Source organism: Pogona vitticeps, chromosome 2 (genome assembly GCF_051106095.1).
Source record: "Pogona vitticeps strain Pit_001003342236 chromosome 2, PviZW2.1, whole genome shotgun sequence".
Lineage (NCBI taxonomy): Eukaryota > Metazoa > Chordata > Lepidosauria > Squamata > Agamidae > Pogona > Pogona vitticeps.
The window spans coordinates 171,017,909-171,038,125 of record NC_135784.1 but is presented as its reverse complement, the minus strand read 5'-3'; the positions used below and the strand labels follow the sequence as shown (position 1 = coordinate 171,038,125).

General features: G+C 45.3%; 1 protein-coding gene across 2 annotated transcripts in view; it reads right to left on the bottom strand.

Moving 5' to 3' along the window:
• Positions 1 to 1,355: 1,355 nt before the first annotated feature.
• SPRYD3 (SPRY domain containing 3) overlaps positions 1,356 to 20,217 on the bottom strand; it is a 57,443-nt gene continuing 38,581 nt past the window's right edge. For both annotated transcript variants that reach the window (XM_020778785.3, XM_020778778.3), the window contains exons 9-11: positions 16,693 to 16,812; positions 16,150 to 16,304; positions 1,356 to 3,793 (exon numbers count right to left, since the gene is read on the bottom strand). In XM_020778785.3, coding sequence (XP_020634444.2) covers positions 3,659 to 3,793; positions 16,150 to 16,304; positions 16,693 to 16,812 — 410 coding nt within the window. In that variant the 3' untranslated portion in view covers positions 1,356 to 3,658. The remainder of the gene's footprint in view (positions 3,794 to 16,149; positions 16,305 to 16,692; positions 16,813 to 20,217) is intronic.

Here is a 20,217-nt window from a genome sequence, read left to right as displayed (position 1 = left end):
CGCTTCCAAAAGCTGTGGCATTTGTGTAACTGTGCAACAGGATGTCAGCCAATGTGTTAATAATAGGTAATGCCATAAATTTATTGCACATTCAAGGCAACAGTAACAACAACATGGCTGATTAGAAGTTACATGTCGCACAATAAGCTCCTTTTAACATGTAATGTGATAACCTATGAGTGTTGACTATTTTTCTTGTCTTAGAATAAAACATCTCTTTTGGGGGGTGTAGGGGGAGGCAAAAGTATAATGCACAGCCCATAGGTCTAAATGCTTTTATCACTCCTCTTCCACATTTAAGAGATGTGGATGTGATGCAAGTAATAACTATTGGATAGCTAAATCTATCGTTGCTTAGCAGATCATACAGTCAACATAAATCTGCTGCTGCATGTGCCCACGTTGTCTGTCACTCATTAAAAAAAATATCTGGTAACAGTAAAAAAAACTTTTAGAATGTATAAAATATGTACATATTCAACCAGTAACAAACTCCCATCAACAAAATAGTGTTATAGCACTATGACTCTATCACCTGTCAGATGAATACAGCTCCTTTCCACATAACGTTTTAACATGGACAGAATGCTTAAGGCCACCTAACACTGGGGTAGGAAACATTGGTAGGCTACATTAGATGAAATTTAAAGGAGTCCAAAACATATAGAGGGGCAAAAGTCCTCACTTCAATGACATGATGTTGCAATCCTGTACTGTATTCTTATGACATTATAAATTTTACGTTTTAAACAGAGGGAACAAATTTTTTCTAATTAATTCCATTTTAGCAAGGTGGTTAAAATAGTAGTGACTTCGAAAGGTCTTTATTTTTTGTTCCTTTAAATTGGGAGTTTAACATTATAGTGCTATATAGTAGTGCCTCGGTTTACGTAATTTCCTGTTTACGAATGGAAATCCATTCAAAATAGTGCCTTGCTTTACTTTTTTTTCCAGTTTCTTTCAGTTTGCGAAGGAAGTTTCCCCGTACCTGGAGGTTTGCAGCGCTGCCACCATTGCTATGGCAATTCACATTCCGGTTTATGAATTTTTCGCATGACATAACATCCCGGAGGATGCATTGATTTTGTAAACCGAGATACTACTGTACCTCTATAATACTACTCTTTTAAAAGTACTGCATTAAAGGGTATACACTACAATGTGGTCTTTTTTTAAAAAAATCACATAATTGTATGTATATTTATGGAATATTTTGACAATAGTTTAGAGACAAAGAACTATGTATATATTTCTAGCTAGAAAATAGAATGTTAATGCTACTAAAGACTTAATCAAATAAGAGTGATAACAGGTTAAAAAATAGCAATAGATGCACATTGAACAAGTCAGAGGCCTTTTCCAATGCTGGATAAATATTGACATTTCAACTTTATTAGGTGTATCAAGATTTTATCTGTAGAGATGCAGCAGGAGCCAGAGGCACCCTGAGCTGGACAGAAGATGGCTGTGTTCACACCAAGGCATCTCTATGGACCAAGTGCAGTTCTTATGTTGGCTCCCTCTGTAGACTGCTGTAGCCCAAAGACTCTAGAGGATCTTCATAAGCTTGCCACTAGCCCTCAGACACTGGCTCCCCTTTCCTTTCTTCTGCAGACTCCTAGAATTTCAGCAAAATAGGGGGCAGGGGGCATCCACCAATCAAATGTGCAACAGAAGCAAGGGTTAAAGTTGAAAAGATTGGCATTATCTCACATTTCTAAGAGTAAGGAAGGTTTGCGGGTAAGGTATTAACATTCAAGCAAGAAAGTACTTTTGTTCTCCACCCCAACCCACTTACAAAACAGGACAATTACAACAAAGCCAGGCAACCATATCATCAGAGGAAGCCAGTGCAATAGCTTTCCGAAACACCCACTTCAGTCTCAGCTTCCCAGAAAATTTTTATTTTAGCAGCAAGAGTCTGCCCTTGAGTCTACAGGGCCAGCAAAAAGGAACAGAATAATGCATCAAGACCCATCCTTCCATCCTCCCCACTGCAGGAGCAAAGAAGCTACCACTCTTTGGCTTCACTTGCCATCAGTCAGCCACATCTACACAGTTGGCATTGCGACAGATTTTTACCCGGTTCCAAGGAGTTCTTGTTCACTTCAAAGGCATGGCAGAACAGTGACAATAAAGCAAGTGGGAGACAGAGAGGGTAAGCAGCCTCCAGAAAGAATGAATAGACAAGGGCCAGCCCATATACTTGAGGCCCAGCCCTCAAGCTGAGGGAAGGAGAGAAGGAAGGCTGGAGAGTAAACACTTCTCAATCAAACCGCAGGATGTAATTCATGTCCCATTGTCTGTCTCATCCACCCCCACCTTGTAAGACCACAGTACAGGGAGATGCAGCAGCACTGCAGCCAGGCCAGAACCTACCCTTTCAGCAGCAAGTACACTCAGTGTATACCGGGTGAGATTAACACACTCTCGCAACTCTTGGAAATATAGACATGGCAGAGAGCTCAGGCCTGCCTCCAGACTCAACACCACTCTTTTTCCCCCCAGCAGGCAGATGAAAAGGTTACATAATGGCAGACTGAGAGTTCCACAAATTTCCTAGCAAACCTCAGTCCTTAGTGAAGATGATATGAAGGAGGGGGCAGAGGTGTTGGACCTTAGCTTGCCACAGATGGCATAGGGTAATAAGAATCCTAGAAAGCCACCCCCTGCTTCTATAGCATTGTCTCTTACCATCCTGAAAACTAGTAGTGAGTCCTCTTCCACGAAGGAAGGCCAGCTCCTAGGAGAGTTCTAGGAGCCACAGGGCCATACACTTTTGGCTGGAAAAGCGGAGTGTTCATAAGAAAGTGCAAGGCTGTCTCAAAACATTTTCTTTGATAGCACTTTTTCCCCAGTCCATACACAAGATGCTGAATCCACACCACTTGAGACAACAGCAAAGTTTAGGAGCCTCGAAACAGGCTGTGTGATAGATTTAGCTGTGTCTTACAACAGAGGGAAACAGCTGAGGTGCTCAGAAGGAACCGTAGCAGTAAAGTTGCCACAGCTGCCTTTGGCATCTGCTGCCTAATAGTAGGGCTGGCCCTGAGAAGGTGGCAAAGGAATGCAACACTGTCTGTAAGGGAATGGGAGAGAAACAGGTTAAAGGTGTGACTCCGGGGGGTTGGCCCGCAGCTAACAAGCATCCAATTTATGCATGGGAATGCAACATTGTCCACATACATGATAGAGAGCAGCAGCACTGTGCCACCAGCAACTGGAGATGCTCCTCAAAGATAGCCCTACTCCTTTTGAGCATTGGACTATGCCCGGTCATATCTCAGCCTTTGGTGCAAAGGTTGGGAAATGCAGCCATGCACAAGGCTGTGCACAAGGCAGAGGTGAGAGGCCATGAGGAGAGGGAAGAGGTTAGGCCTCTGCCCCAATACCCAATTCCAACCCTGCTCCAGAACAACAGCCTTGAGATTGTTTTTTTTCCAGCAGCAGCACAAAGAGCCTGACAGTAGCTGCAGTCAAGCAGGACAGACAAGGAAGGTGGCCCATGTGGTGTTACACAGATATCTATATGGCCCCACAGAGAAAATGCTGCCACACAGACAGAGGCTGGAAGTGCAATGAAGAACAGCTCGAACAATCTGGCAGTCCCATGGAATGGCAGACGGAAAGAGATGAGCCCCTGGGCCCCCATGGATCCTCAGCCGCTCAGGGGGTGCAGATCCACCTTGACCTTCTCTCCACTACTCAGCATCCCAATGGTGGGATAAAAGCCCCCAGAGGGCACCACGGCATCTTTCTTGCCAATAATCTTGCCATTGCGCGTGAAGAACACCTGAGGGTGGGGAGGGGAGGAGACAGAGAAAAGAAAGGCAGGAGTTAAGGTAAGATTAGAGCAGCTCAGCTCAGTGGTTGCATCTGTGATCTGCCCAATCCAGTCTTGGAGAAATCTTCCAAAATGTGGACTGATTTGTCAAATAAGCATGTGCTAAGTAAGAACTATGTCAAAGACCCTTAGTCTGTGCAAACCCAGCCTCAGCTAGTTCAAGAAGTTAGAAACAAGAATGTTCATTGAAAACCATAGTATAAGACGTTTAACTCTACCCTGCCCTACGGAATTTTCCATCTACACAGGATAGAGCCCATTCCCATGTCTCACCTCAGCTGTGCTGCTTTTCAAAATCTACTCCATAATAGCAATCTGGGGCCCGGGTATTTTAGACCACAACTCAGCATTCCTGACCCCAAGCCATATTGATTAGGGATGATGGAAGCTCAATCTAGGATTTCTGAAGGAGACCAAGTGGAGGATAACTGCACTGTAGTAAATCATAAGGATGCTGGATTTACCAAGTGGCAGAGAAACAAATTCTAATGTTAACTGCATGCTCAAACATAAAGGAGCTGTTGTGATAAGTGTACACACCTGAAGACTCTTTTTCTGCATGTTAGGGTTCGGGGTGGGGGTGGGGGTGCAACTCTGGCTCATTCAAAAGGAATGCTTTAGACACGCACTGCTTTTCTAACAAAGAAACATTTATTGTGCTCTTAACAAATAAACCAGTGTCTTTAATGGTATCTGAATTCTTATCTCCTTCAGCCAACATGGTCAACAGGGGTTTCCAATCATCCATAACAAACAGGTCATTATAACTAGTGTTCCAGGGTCCTGGGAGATCAGTATATGTCCAATGCTTCAAAGTGGGGGTCAGCGAACCCGGCAACAGGGACACCGTGTCATCTCTGGGAATCTTGTCCCTCTAGGTATCCACTGGCTTATCCAGTACTTGCCATCCCTTTTATTCTCCTCCATTCTCATCTCCAGAATCCTCCATCCTGTCATCCAGTCTTTCTGCCTCAACTTTCTCCCTCTCTTCCTTCAGCTTTCTCCGTCACTCCTTAGCCTCTCTTTCCCCCCCCCAATAAGAAGGGCGAACCAGAATGGAGGATCTTCTCCTGTAATCTGCCTCCTCATGAGGAACTCCAATTCTCTCCCATCTATCTGTCCAGGGTTGCTTTATCCATATAGATTCCCACCCCAGAGGCAAGGGCTCGTCTCTTTTTATAGCCCCCTTGCCCCACCTCCCGGGTCTCTATCTTCTTCTTCTGGTCTCCCACTCTTTAGCCTTCTCCAATACCCATCCCCCCTCAAGTCTGACGCCAGGGTATCGGATTCCCTTTCCTCAGTGTGCCTCTCCTGCGCCCCCCTTGGGGTTGCTCTAAACACGCTTTCTTCTTTCATTCTACTTTTCAGGTCTATGATGGACAGGGCTCCAGCGAGGGAAGCCTCATCCTCGCTGTCTTTCTCACACTGCACTGCACTATTTCAGACTGCAGGTAGGAAGCTTGACATTCTGAACACTCGCCCTACATATATATTTTTATTTTATGCAAGAAAGGGCCAGTCAGAAATCAACATCCCATCATCTGCATGCTGAAACAGTCCAGTCCAGCAAGACATAAAATTATACAGAGCTGCCAGCTGCATAGCTTAGTGCACTGTTTCATTTTTAACAAGAGGGCTAAAGAGACGCCACACAGACCAGAAACTCCAGAGGCAAAAAGATGGATTGTTTTGTTTCAGTATTTAAAAGAAGATATCCAAATTCCAGGTCCAATAACTGTTCCTTCTGCCATCTGTATCCCTTTACATGTTTTGCCAGCACTTTTCCTACCTCTTCTTGTGTCAGAGTACAAACTTCAAAAAAGATTATAAATTTTTTAATATGGCAGTAACATTTTAGGACACAGCACTGCTCACAGCAGCCACAAGGAAGCAGTCTAAACCTAGTAAGAAAACCCACTGATCATCATCTTAACGAACAAAACTGGGAATATGACTCTTCTTCTGTCTGGGGCACAATGGAAACAGAGCAGTGGAAAACCTCGAGGGACCAACAGCAAGACAGCTGATTTACAAAAGATTGCCACCTGACCCTTAACAGTTGGTCAAAACAAGAAACAGTGCTATATCTAATGTCAAACAGTGGCGTTGGAAAAATTGAAAAAGATATGTATACCACACACATCAAAGAAAAGAAACAGCAGGTGATTCAGGTGGCAAGGTCCTTTTTGGGCAAATTATTTTAGGGCAGGGGCCCCCAACCCCTGGTCGGGCTATGGCCTTGGCAGGACCTGGCTGCGGAGACAGATCTCATGCCCCCTACACATGCAGGCATGCACACATGTACACTCCCCCATACACACACGGACGCATGCACACCCTGCCCACGGACGTACAGATGCACTCACACCATGCCCATGCACGCACGGACACACAGACAACCCACCCACCCCTGCATACACGGAGGCCGGCCCCATCCCCCCACGCTAAACCAGTCTGTGGTGGGAAAAAGGTTGGGGACCACTGTTTTAGGGAAACTCTTTCCTACTGACTGTAGACTAAGGTGACAATAAGCACACAATGAGTACAGAGTACAACACATGTGATGCCTCTCAATAACACGTTAATGTGACAGGGCCAACTATCTTCACTGAGATTTCTAGAAAAGGGTATGTATCATTAAACAGCATGTGTATTCTACAGATGTGACTTCAAAAACAGGCCTAAATCCAATGGTTAGTCTGAGCTAAAGAAGACCCACTGGATCAACTGAACATATTTCTTTTTATTTCCTGTCATCAAGTCACATCTGACTTGGTGACCCTATGAATGAGTGATCTCCAAAATGTCCTGTCCTCAACAGCCCTTGTTCAGCTCTTGTAAACTCAAGCCTCTGGCTCCCTTTAGAGAGTCAGTCAATCTTGTATATGATCTTCCTCTTTTCCTGCTGCCTTCAGCCTTTCCCAGCATTGCTGACCTCTCCAGAGAATCTTGCCTTCTTGTGATATACACAAAGTATGATGGCATCAGTTTCAGCATTTCTGCCTCCAGAGATAGTTCAAGCTTGATTTGCTCTAGGACCCATTTGTTTGTCTTTCTGGCAGTCCAGGGTATCCGCTAAACTCTCCTCCAACACATTTCAAACAAATCATATTTTTTTTCTTGTCAGCTTTCTTAATTGTCCAGCTTTCAGTCCCATACAGAGTGAGATCAGAAATATGATAGTGTGATCTTGGCCTTAGTCTCCAGTGACACATCCTTACACTTGATGATGTTTTCTAATTCCTTCATTGTTCCCCTTCTGAGTCTCGGTTCTCTTCTGATTTCTTGGCTGCAGTTTCCATTTGTATTGATGACTGAACCAAGGCATACAAAATCTCTTTCAATTTCTTTATTCATTGTCAAAGTTAAAGTTGTGTAGTTTTTATGTAGTCATTATTCCTGTTTTCTTAATATTCAACTGCAACCCTTTTGCACTTTCTTCTTTCGTTGTCACTAAATGCCATTTCAAGTCACTGCTGCTTTCTACCAGTAAGATGGTTATCTGCATATCTTACATTATTGATGTTACTTCCATCAATTTTCATTCTTTTATCTGAAACTAATCCAGCTTTCTATAAATGTTCTGTGTCCAGACTGAACAGATAACCATTCTGTATTGCCATGTTCAGTAGCTTCTTGTTCACAATACAGGTTACATATCAGGACAATCAAGTGTTAAGGCACACCCATTTCTTTCAGAACAACCCATAGTTTAAACAGGCAAAAGCTTTCCTGCAGTTTATAAAGCATAGATTGAACTGCTGAAATTCTTTGGTGTGCTCCAGTAGTCAGGAGTTATTTGCGTTATGACCATGAGTGCCTTTTCATTTTCAGAATGCAGCTTGAACATCAGGCATTTCTTGATCCATATAAGGTAAAAACCTTTGTTGTAACACCTTGAGCATCACTTTGTTTGCATGGGAAATTAAAGTGATGATCCCATCGCTACTGTGCTCCTTCGCATCTCCTTTCTTGCGGGAACTGGAATATATATTGAACATTACCAGTCTTTTGGCCACTGTATTGTTTTCCACATCTGTTGGTACATTCTTGTTAGGATTTTTTTACAGATTCGGTGTCTGTGACTTGAAATAGTTCTATCAGTATTCCAACAGTGCAAGATTTCACTTCACTTTCTAGAACTACAGGTTCTTCATCATAGGATTGCTCTTCAAATGAGTCTGTCTGTGCTCCTTTATTTCTTCTGTATAGACCTTCAGTACACTGTTTCCACCTTCTCTTTTTTTCCTCTTAGCCAGACAGTGTGTTTCCCTCTTGATCCTCCAGCATTCCTAATCTGGGCTTCAATTTGCCTTTGATTTATTGGAAGAGACCTCTTTTGTGTTATCCTCTATTTCTTTGCACTGGTTGTTATAGTAGTTCTCTTTGTTTCTATGTGACAGTCACTGAAAAATTTCATTGAGGGTCTGACCCTATTTCTGTCACTTTTTACTTTTGCTTCTTTGCCTGTCCTCTAAAATTATTAGCATTTCTTCCATCATCAATCCAGGTTTTTCTCTTCCTTTTTACTATGGGAAGTGTCTTTTTGCATTCTTTCCTAATAGTATCCCTGGTTTCAATCCATAGTTCTTTCAGTTCATGGCCAACTGAGCTTAGTAATGCAAACTTGTTTCCTATGTGGAGTTTAAATTCCCCAGGCATGTTGTTTACATTATATTTCGGTACTGTAATTATTTTAGTGTTCATCTTTGGCTTTACTCAAATGTTGGATATTAATAGTTCATGATCAGTGCCACAATCCACTTCTGGTCATGTTTTTACAGAGAGAGAAAGGTTACCTACCTGCAACTCTGGTTCTTTGAGTGGTCATCTGTGAATTCACACTAAAGGCATTAATCCACGCTTGCGTGGAGCAGCCTTGGAACTTTTTAGCTCTCCCACACTGTCTATAACTCTGCCTCTGGCACCGAGTGTCTCAGTTCCATGGAACTGACCTCCACTGCACAACATGCAATGGCACACGTGACGGACAGCGGGGAGGAAGGGCAGGGAGTGTGAATTTACAGATGACCACTTGAAGAACCAGAGTTACAGGTAGGTAACCTTTTTTCTTCTTCATGGTCTCTGTGAATGCACACTAATGGGTGACTAGCAAGCTCACTTACCTGGAGGAGGGACATCAGAAAGTGCAGAAGCCAGGACAGCTCGACCCACCACAACCTCAGTCTTAGCCCGGATATCTGGGTGGTAAAGGGAGATGAAGGTAGACAGAGTGGCCCACGTGGCAGCTTGGCAGATGCCTGCAATGTCTACCCCGCGGAGAAAGGCCATCGAGAACGCTACAGCTCTAGTAGAGTGAGCTCTGACTGAGACTAGAAGAGGAATCTCAGCTAAATCATAGGCAAGACAGATGGTCTGGACAATCCACCTTGAGATGGTCTGAGAGGAAGCTGGTGCTCCTATCGAGGGACCAACAAAGGTGATGAAGAGCCGTTGTGTTGTACGGAAAGTGGCCGTGTGGTGAATATAATATGAGAGAGCACACTTGACATCCAGGGAGTGCAGAGCCTTCTCGAGTGGTGAGGTTGGTGAGGAAAAGAAAGGAGGAAGCACAATTGGCTGATTCAAGTGGAAAGAAGATGAAACCTTGGGGAGAAAGGTAAGGTCTGGATGCAGAGTCACCTTGTCTGGGTGAAATTGCAGGAATGGAGGGTCTGTTCTCAATGCAGCTAATTCTCCAGCTCTCCACACTGAAGTTATTGCCAGGAGGAATGCAGTCTTGAAGAACAAGCAGAGCAAAGCAGAAGCCAAGGGTTCAAAGGGAGGCTTCATGAGTCGTTGAAGAACTAGTTGGAGTGACCACTGTGGCGTTAGTGGTCTGTAGGCAGGGCACATTTTTTCAGACCTTGGAAGAACTGCTCTAAGGTAGGATGTCTAAAGAGTATGGCTGCTGGAGAAGATGGAGGTTGGTGGTCTACGATGGCAGCTGTGTAGACCTTTAAGGTGGAATGGGAAAGCCCTTGTCAAAATAGGTGGAGGAGAAATTGAAGAAGTGCATCCAGAGATGTTGGGCTGGAAGGTAAGTGGCATCTTGATGCAAATCTACAGAACACGTTCCATTTATAGGAGTAGGTCAAAGAAGTCAAGGGCTTGCGGGCATGGTTGAGCCACATCTGCTACAGTCAGGGAAGTCTCCAGGCTGTCAGGTAGAGAGATTTGAGATCCGGATGACAAAATCCGTCCTTCTTCCTGAGACAGTAGGTGAGAGACCAGCCTGATGTATTCTGAGGCTCTGGAGAATAGAACTGAGAACCATGGCTGACGAGGCCACCAAGGGGCTATAAGGATCACGTCAGCATTTTCACGTTGAATCCTTATGACGGTCCTTTGCAGAAGGGGAATGGGTGGGAACATGTAAAGGAGGCCAGATGGCCATTGCATCAGAAACACGTCCCCTAAAGACCGGCAGCCAACGCCAGCTCGTGAGCAATAATTGGTATGTTTCTTGTTGGCTTGGGACACAAAGACATTCACTTCTGGAGTCTCCCATTGGTGGCAGAGGTGTTGAAAGGTTGCATCATCTAAGGCCCATTCGTGGAAGCAGGACTGCTTAGATGGTCTGCAAAGGAATTCTCCTTGCCTGCTATGTGCACAGCCACTGGGTATACGTGCCGGACAAAGCACCATTCCCAGAAGTCAACAGTGTGAAACAGAAGGTGTAATGAGTGAGTGTCACCCTGTTTGTTTATATAATAAACTGCTGTGGTATTGTCTCATGCTACCTGGATTACTCAACCATGGAGCAGGGACTCAAAGGCTTGAAATGACCTGGCAATCTCCAGGAGCTCCAGCTCGTTGATATGAAGGTCAGCCTCCATCAAGGACCAGCGGCCGTGAACTGTGTGGTGGCCGAGATGAGCACCCCAGCCTGACAGGCTGGCATCCACAGTGACCAGGACTGTAGGAGTCTACAGGCCAAAAGGTCTTCCTACCAGCAAATTGGAAGGGAGTCTCCACCAATCGAGCTGTGCAGCCAGCTCTAGCATGACCTGCAGCAGTGTGGATGGGTGGTCGTGAGTCATCGAGAAGAGCAACAGAAACCAGGCCTGAAGAGACCGCATCTTTAGTCGTGCATGTTGCACCACAGCCGTGGTGGATTCCATCAACCCCAAGAGTCGCTGGACTTCGAGGTTGGGGATCCACGCACCTGAGGAGAAGGGGCACAATACAGAATGCATCTTCAAAATCCTATTTTTTTTGGGGGGGGGAAGCTTGACCCAAGGAAGCATCCAAAGTTGCTCCTGTATAAGTCACAAGCTGGGTAGGGTGCAAAGTGGGCTTCTCTATGTTGACAATAGGGAAAGTGTTAAGTCCATGTGTCTATGAGCTTGTGACTGGAACTCAGCTACTAGGAGCCAATCATCCAAATACGGGTAAACTGTGACTCCCAAAAGACGTGAGCCACCAATGGGGCTAGACATTTAGTGAATACCCGGGGTGCAGTGGATAAACCAAAGGGGAGGGCTTTAAACTCATAGGTTCTGCCTCCTACTGAGAACCTCAGGAAATGCCGGTGGTCTGACCTGATGCTAATGTGGAAATAAGCATCCTTGAGGTCAATCACCATGAACCAATCCCCATAACATAACATGTGGATAACAGAGTCCAGGGAAACCATAAGAAATCTACAAGGAGTAATGAAAGAGTTCAGGCCGCAAGGATCGGACAGAGACCTCCATCCTTCTTGGGGATGGTAAAATACCCTGAATAGAAACCTATTGAAACATCAGGGAGATGCAAAGGAATAATGGCATCTTTTTCCAGAAGGGCCTGAATTTCATCTTCCAAAGGTGGGGGAAGGGAGGGTGGACTTAAAATGGCCTGTGATTTTTTTGGGGGGGGGGTATTGAATTCTCTAGCATAGCCAGTGGCTATTATACATAACACCCAAGAGTCAGATGTGATGGAATACCAGGAGTGCAAGAAAGGGGCCAAATGGACTACTGGGTCAACAATAGAGAAGTTGTAAACATTAAAGAGACCGCTAGTTTTTGTGGTCTTGTCGGCAGTTTTGCTGGTGGGGGCACTGCCTGCCCACTTGCCTAGAAGGTGCAGGTTGGTAACTTTGGGCCTGGGGCCTCTGACTATCTTGGTACCCCTTAGGTTGGTAAGAACGTCTACTGGTGCCTCTTAGATGAGACTGCTGTGCAGAGTAGGACCATGCTGTCTTCCAGAGCTTGAGAAGGTTGTCAAGTATTTCATCTGTCTTTTCATTGGAAAGTCCTGCTCCATCAAACAGCAGGTCCTCTATCCATGCCCTGGTGTCTTCTGAAATGCCAGCAGAATGCAGGCTAGCATGATGGTGTAGAGAGATGGCAGTGGCCAACTGCTTTGAAACTGCTTCTAAAGTACGTTCATGTCTTGTGAGCCCCATGGCCTCCTGATGATACGAGAGGCCCTGGGCTCTAACATCCTCAGGAGCCGCTTCCAGAATGGGCAGTGCCAAATTCCATAAATGGCAATGGTAAGTGCCCATGGAAGCCAAATAGTTGGCCACCCTGAGGACAAAAGAGGCTAGAGAGTACATTCTGCTGCCTAAGACATCCATCTTGTGTCCTTCTTTGTCAAAAGGACAAGTAGCAGAACAATTCCAGGCTCTGTTTTGTGTGCTATCAACAACAAAAGAGTTTGGAAGAGGGTGTTTTAAGAGGCAATCCATATTAGTCCCATACACCTTATACAGATTGCCAAACCTCCTTGGAATCTGATAGGAAGTGGAAGGTTTAAGCCATGATTCTCTCATGAGTTCAGAGAGGGACGGTATGAATCCAAGGCGTACTGGAGGAGTCTGTTCCTAAGTGATGTCTTCATAAACCTTATCTGTTTTCTTAACTACAGGCACCTCAATGACAAGTTTGAGGACCTTCACTATTCTGAGAATGAGGTGGGAGTAGGAGGAGTAATCCTCTGATGGTGATGGAGGATGGTTGTCTGCCACATCTGATACAGGAGTAGGAATATTAGTTGGTGAATCCTCCTCTCCCTCTGACCCCTGTAAATCAGAGTCCCGATCGTTAGAAGGGGAATAAGGTGCCTTCTCTAGTGGAGCTGGGGACAAGTCTTCTCCAGCTCAGGATCGAGCCAAGCTCGGCTCGGGTCCGACTGCAGGGTAAACATCGGCCCATCTCTGGGTCAGAGGCCAGTCGAAAACATTTGGCTCCTCTGATCGTAGCAGAGGTTGGTAGCAGGTGCCTCTTGCAAGGTCAAGAAGGAGGTGGAGGGATGCAGCTTTCTTCAGCCTCGGGCATGATATCACATCAATTGCGATACTGAGGCGGGCCCGGCAAAAAGGGCTGAGCATAGGGTTCGAAGTGTCGATATCGAGGGTAAGGGTCATATCGATCGGGTCCTGCATGAAAAGGCATGTCCTGTTCAAAGTCCTCCACCCCATACGCTAGGGGGTAGTCAAGGTAATGCCATCGGCCTTGACGAGCAGGGTAGCCCCTCGGCTCTGACTGCTAGCTATATGGGTCTGGTTGCTCAGGTGTCTCCAGGTGTCAGGATTTATGGGTTCTCGTACGAAGAACCTCAGTTGGAGCCACGGCGGTGGCAAGTCCACAGGTTGCTGCGTGAATGAGCCCAACGAAGACCGTGGGCTGGCCTGTGCCAATTCAACAACCTCCAGAGAGGTGCTAACCCAGTCAGGAGTATCACTGACTGAAGAGGATGGCAGCGGCAGCTACAGGGGCACATCCTCTTCCCCCGAGGGTACACTCAGGCTCACCGAATGTTGCCGGGATATCTCCGGCCTCGGTGCCAAGACCTCTACTGCTTTAGGAGGCTTAGGTGTCTTTTTCTTGTTCTTCGAACTCGATGTCGAAGATTGCAATAGTGTTGATGCCATGGCCATCAACCTCGAGGACGATCTCGGTTTGGCTGCCATTTTCCCCGCCTTCTGGGCTTTAACCTCAGGTGAAGCTGCCAGAGACCGTTGCAGAGTTTTGGGGGAATCCACAGAGGTAGTTTGAGATGGTGAAAGGGATTTCTCCCAAATAAATGATTTAAGGTGTTGGAGCCGCAATTTTAGAGCCGGCTTCGTAAAGTTTTTATAAAAGGTGCATGCGGCCGGGCAATGTTCTTCTCTGAGGCAAAATAAACAACGGGAATGTCTGTCGGAGGGGAACTTTATTTGAACAGACCTCGCACCTCTTGAAGAGGCCCAGCGAGGCCATAAACTCAAAGTAAGCAAGCCAACAATTAATCCTTTTTTTGTTTTGTTTTTGCAGATAACTCACAGTTGCGAAGCAAGGTCAACCATCTAGAATCAAAGTCAACCATCTAGAATCAAGGGAGATCCAAGGAAGAGAGGGAAAGGTAAGATTGATTGTTTAATTTGAGCACATGACGTTCCAAACGAAGCTGCAACAGCAGCAGTCGAAAAGGAACTGAGGCACTCAGTGCCGGAGGCAGAGTTATAGCCAGCATGGGGGAGGTCCCAACACCATGTGCTCAGGCTAGAAAGTTCCAAGGCTGCTCCACACAAGTGTGGATTAACCCATTAGGGTGCATTCACAGAGACCATGAAGAAGAACATAGCTTCTCCCTCAACACGGATTTACCATTGCTATCTACTGCACAGTAGTAAAAAGTTAAATGAGTGTCACAGCTGTTTCCTCCTCCACTGGCGCCATCATCAGCTACCACTGCTGCCCAGTAACTACCCTGAAGTGGGTGGGTGCATCTAAGTCTTTGCCAGGGCTCCTGCATCCTCAGCAGGGGCTCCTTCACCGTCTCTTTCTCCGGAGCCACCTGGATTCTTCACAGGGCTTTGTCTGAGGACATGTCTTCCATCTCCATGTCTTTGGGCTCACTTATCAGCTGTTCCTCAGGCTTCTGTGGTGGCAGTAGGGGCTGGTGTTAGTTCATATTGGGCTCTGGGGCCTGGGCCTTGGTAGGGGAAAGGAGCATAGCAACCAGGGCAGGATGTGGAAGAGAACCAAGAGCATCAAGGAGAAGTTATCCACTGCTCTTCCCCGATGCCCCAGTAGCCATAGCCAGAGCAGCCTCCCCTTGCTTCTCCTCCAGTCAAAATTATATGTGTTAACTTTTCAAGTTCCAAATGATTCAGGTGGTCTACTCTAGCTGGGAATAACTGCTGGATTTAGGTAACTGAAATCAACTGCCAATATCCATAGAATTCACCATTCTGGAGAGAAATTGTTTAGAGTAAGAGCATATACATCTGTTACGTGTCTGGAAAAAATACATTTCTAGAACTCAGGACTGCAACACTAGACATTTCGTACAGACATTGCCAAATAAAATCTCAACGAGTAGTGGTAGAGTTACAAGAAACAAAGTTCAATTAGAAACTACATTCTGTGGCCTGCATAAATTGTGCATATTAAGCATATAAACTCATGGCACTTTTTCTGCATCTACATGAAGCAACTAATGAGAAACATGCCTCAAACACTGAAAATCCTGTTTGGTTTTTTCCTCATCTCTTTTCCTTCTAGAATTTCATCAGGCACTGCACAGACTTGTGTTAGCAGCACATAAGGACTAGAAATGAGAAGGAAAACAAGCCTCAAAAGAAAGCCATTATTTCATAATGAAGAGTTCCAAGCCCAGCTGTAAGACTCCTGTACTCGAATTATACATTTAGAGAATGCATCCAGCCCAGCTGTGATTAAACAACTTCTAATACTTTTATCTTATTCCTTCAATAGCTAGACCGCTTGCGTGTTTCCCCAAAAACTATAAATAGAAGAGTTACGCATAACAATATGTACCAAAGGAAGTTACATTTCACAACAAGACCTCAAAGTTAACCATGTTTCTTTGTTTCTGCTTTGGCTAAGTGGGTACTGAAAGAATAAAAGGATACAAAGCTGACCAAGCAGGTAATCAAACCAGTAAAACGCCAGTAGGAAGATCAGGACTTGATTTAAAAACATTGACATTCCTGTATACCTTAGGAATCCCTATTCTACTGCATGTCTCTTTTCTATCATTAGATCAGGCCTTGCCAATGGAGCCACTATTCACTCAAGCAAACGACGATGTCTCAAAGGACATGCACTGCAGGCCCTTGTCAAATGTGGCATCCCTTGCAGAATAACCTCTTGAGGGAACTTAGGTTGTCACCCACTCACCCAGGTTCCACTTCCAACTAGAAGCTGCTTCATTTTCCCAAGGAACAGTCTCTACTTTTAAAAGTCTCTGTTGTTTTAAAACTGGATTTTCTACATTATTATTTTCCCCCTAAACTTCTAATTGGTTCGACTGCAAGACTTCCCTAACATGACTTAAGCTGAGCAGCAAGTCTTGTTAGCACTTACCACTACTTTTCTGCCTTCATGTTCCTGTTCCATGTCTTCTCCGTCCTCTTCTTCATCATCCTCCTCCTCAGCTTCCTGGTGCAGATACAGGACGTTTCGGACTCCTCGAGGTTTGGCCCTGATTGCCACTGTATCACAACTGTCATCACTGTCACCTGCAAGGTACCCATAAAATCACTCTTGCAATGAAATACACTTTGATCTCCCTCAACCCAAGGACTCTTGACGGACTGGTAAAGCCACAGACCATCTCTACTTCAACTATACAGCTATCAAGACAGCTTTCCAACATATTTCTCCGCCTCCCACCCCAACATCAAGCTTTTCCTCTGTCCTGCTCTCCACCTTTTCAGGACCTAACTGGGTTTTCGTTCCCCTGTCCCTATAGAATCCTCAAAAAGAAAACTTTGACTGGGAATTCTAGTTTGGGCAAGAACCACAGAAGGCTATTTACAATTGCAAGCCATGACCCAGAACCATCTACTACAATGCTTATCTGGTGTTTTGCCTGTTGTTGCCATTTATGGAGTTCCATATACTTGCCTTCACTATCAAGGATATAGTCACGTGGGAACATAATCCCACAGCCCATGATGTCTCCTTTGTAGCAGCGTGGACCAAAGGGATCCCCCACTCCACTCCCATGGAAGATTTTGCCATCATCTGCAAAATAAAAAACAAGCTATAGTGATAAGAAAGAATGTCAGAAGGAAACACACATGTCAACTGGCATGTGAGATCTCTAGATGATGCAAAAAGCCTTCAGCAAAGCAAAATACTAGCAGAACTAAAGCCCAAATGCAGACAGTATGCACACTCTATGAACTCTACTGCCCACCTAAGCTCCATTTCCAGCCTCACTCAGCTAGGGAAGAGGGAAGGAAAGTTTACAGAGTGAATGTCCAAGGGGCTCTGTGTATGCTTCAGTGAGCTTCTTGGTATTTCTTCAGACAAGCTCAGGAACCACACTGCTGCTTTCTTCTGGAATTTAAGAGCTTCCCTGAGCTGTAAACTGAAGACTAACCCCTCCAAGCTTGCAGTTCTCTGGAGTCTCACAGATCGGGCTTCAGAGTCTTCTGCACAGTTCTTCCAAGGTTTGGACAAAATGCAGAGGAATGCTTAGGTTTTCATGTCATTACCTGAGCTGTTCAAGGTGATGCTCTCCCCTACATCAAACATGCAAATACCAGACCACTCCTACATGCTAAAAAAAACATCTTTGAGAGAGGTACCTTCTTTACCTGTTTACAAGACTGATTCAAACTACAATCACAATTGGAGGTAGCATGGCCTTTCAGCTGACTTCATACTTCTATGCTGCACATCCAAAAGGAAAACCACTATCAAACTAGGAACTGCTTAAGATGGTGAAAATTCTCCACCCAACAATAATTCCTAAAATTATTCAGCATTCCAGACAGAGGTTTCAAAAGCTGTTTTTAAACACAGTCTTCAAAGTTACAGGTTCTGCTTAGAGCCCATATACATATTATGACTGGTACGTAAATGGTACCCAAGAGTCCCATCAAAAACCTGGGGGTTTTCATTCATCTAGAGAGGGGTTGTTCATCTCTGAGTAACAGAATCTCTGGATCTTGATCTGACAAGAGCCTTCCCTTCTGGCAGACCTGGTTTTGATTCCTAAGGCAATTCTGGCAATTTGGGCAACTGCACCCCCTCCAGGACTCAACAGCTGAAAGAAGTTTCCCATCATGCCTACTTACCATGCAGCCCTCTCTAGGGCTAAACAAGCTGCTTTTTAGCCAATCAGCCACAATGCTATTTCAGGCCAAAGAGAAAGGGAAAAAAACACTATTGGCCACCGCGCACGATCAAAGTCAGACAACTTCGGAACCTGGTGGTCAGAGAGCAGTTCCTTGCCTTTGGGCAGAGAAGAACAAAAGAGAGACGGGAGCAGGGCGGGGAGGCCACAAACCACTTGAAAGGCCTTGGCACTTGCTGTGTCTTTCCAAGTTCAGCTATGTGGCGGATGTGGGCGCCCGGAACATGAGGCACTCAGCCAAGACCCGTTTGTCTCCATGAAGGAGGAAGGTTTTCTTGGGGAAAGGGCAGTAAATATTTTCCCCTGTTACCAAGGAAACTTTGGGAATAATGTTGTGTAAACATTCCAGAGTGCGCCTAAAATAATGAAGGCCGGCCAGCCAAAGTGCCTTTTAGGGAATCCCCTCTTCCTCAGCAGGCACAGGAAAGGGTCTCAAAACAGCAGTGGGGAGGGGGAGGCATAGATAAGGCAAAAGGAACGGGTTTGGGGAAGATGGCGAGCTCTGGGGCTGTATGGGGAGGCAGAGATTCAGTACATCTCCTATCTCTGAGAGGATCAGAAAGAAAGATAAAGACTATCCATTCTATATATACAGGAGAAGAAAGTGTCATCATTCAAGGGTGTTAATGTGGATATTGATGGCAAGGAGGGGGGGTCTCGCTCTGAATTATATTTTCCCCTGAAGAACTTAGAGCAAATTAAACAGAGATATATAGTTCCAACAAACTTAGCTAATTCTCTACAGCAGGGATCCCCAACCCTTTTCACTCCACGGACCAGCATGTGCGAACGAGCGTGCTGTCTCTCTCTCTCTCTCTCGTGTGAGTGCGCTCGTGCGCATGTGCAAACAGCAGCACAGCACTTGTGCAGGCGCTCACTTGCTCATGCACATGTGCAAACGGCAGCACAGCGCTCGCACAAGCATGCTGGAGCACAGGCGCAAACAGGCTGTGCAGGGGTGAGTGCATGCAGGGGGGCAGGAGGTCTGTCTTTGCGGCCTGGTCCAGCTCAGGCCACGGACTGGCACCGGGCCATGGACCGGGGGTTGGGGACCTCTGCTCTACAGCACAAATCATATCCCTGCAAGGACATGTAATTGTTTTAAAAACAAGGGAGTATCTTTTTTTTTAAAGGCTTCTCTTCTAACTGTATCAGGAATGACACAACCAATTTCACTATCCCCTTCTGCTGCATGTGTCGCTCAGTTCACATTCTCAGTTATCACCACTGAGAGACAGGCCTTTCGGGCATGTGTCGCACACAGCATCACCATCACAGTTCCCATTCCCACCTCCCCATCACCTGGTCTCTCGTTGAGGGAAGGCACTAGCAAAGCCCCAGCTACACATCAAGGTCCATCACTGAGTCTGACTGGGCCCACGTTCTGCAGGGGATTCATTCAAGCACCTGAGATGAATACTCAAACAGGCCATTATAAGGAAAGCAGGAAGTGAAGAAAAGAAGGATGGGTAGAGCTAAGGAAAAATGGCCCAACAGTGTAGGAAGGAGGTTTTGTCAGCTAGAATGAATTAGTAATATATCATTCCACAAACTCCAAGCCCTTCTTCCATTTTTCACCTAAAAGCCACTCAGGGTACAGAACACCAGGACAGTACAGTGGTGCCTCGCTTAACGTTTGCTTCGTTTAACGTTTTTTTCGCTTAACGTTTATTTTTTCAGAGGCAGATTGTGCTTCGTATAACGTTTTTCCCTATGGGCGATTTTCGCATAGCGTTTTTGGGACCATGCTTCGCTTAACGTTTTTGGTTTTAGGTCCCCTGCTTCGCTTAACGTTTTTTTTGTTTTCAATTTAAAAAGTGTCTTAGAAGGGTCCAAAACGGTTCTAAATGCTTGGATTCGTTAGAGGACCCCTTAAGTCATGTGCAAACCTGATTTGGCTTTGATCTGACGTTTCGTTAATTTTTTGTGAATTTTTGTTTTTTGGCCCATAGGAACCAATGGACCTGTCAAAATCTGACAGCTCCATGCTTTCCTATGGGGGAGAAAACAATTTACAAAAAATTAACGAAAGTTCAGATCAAAGCCAAATCAGGTTTGCACACAACTTAGGGGGTCCTCTAACGAACCCAAGAATTTAGAACAGTTGCTGAGTCTTCATTAATTTTTTGTGAATTTTTTCTTCCCCCATAGGAAATAATGGAGCTGTCAGATTTTGACAGCTGTCAAAAGTTGGGGGGAAAAAATTCACCATTAATTAACGAAAAGTCAGATCAAAGCCAAATTAACTTTTGCATCCGTTTTAGAGGGTGCAGAAGCTAATCCAA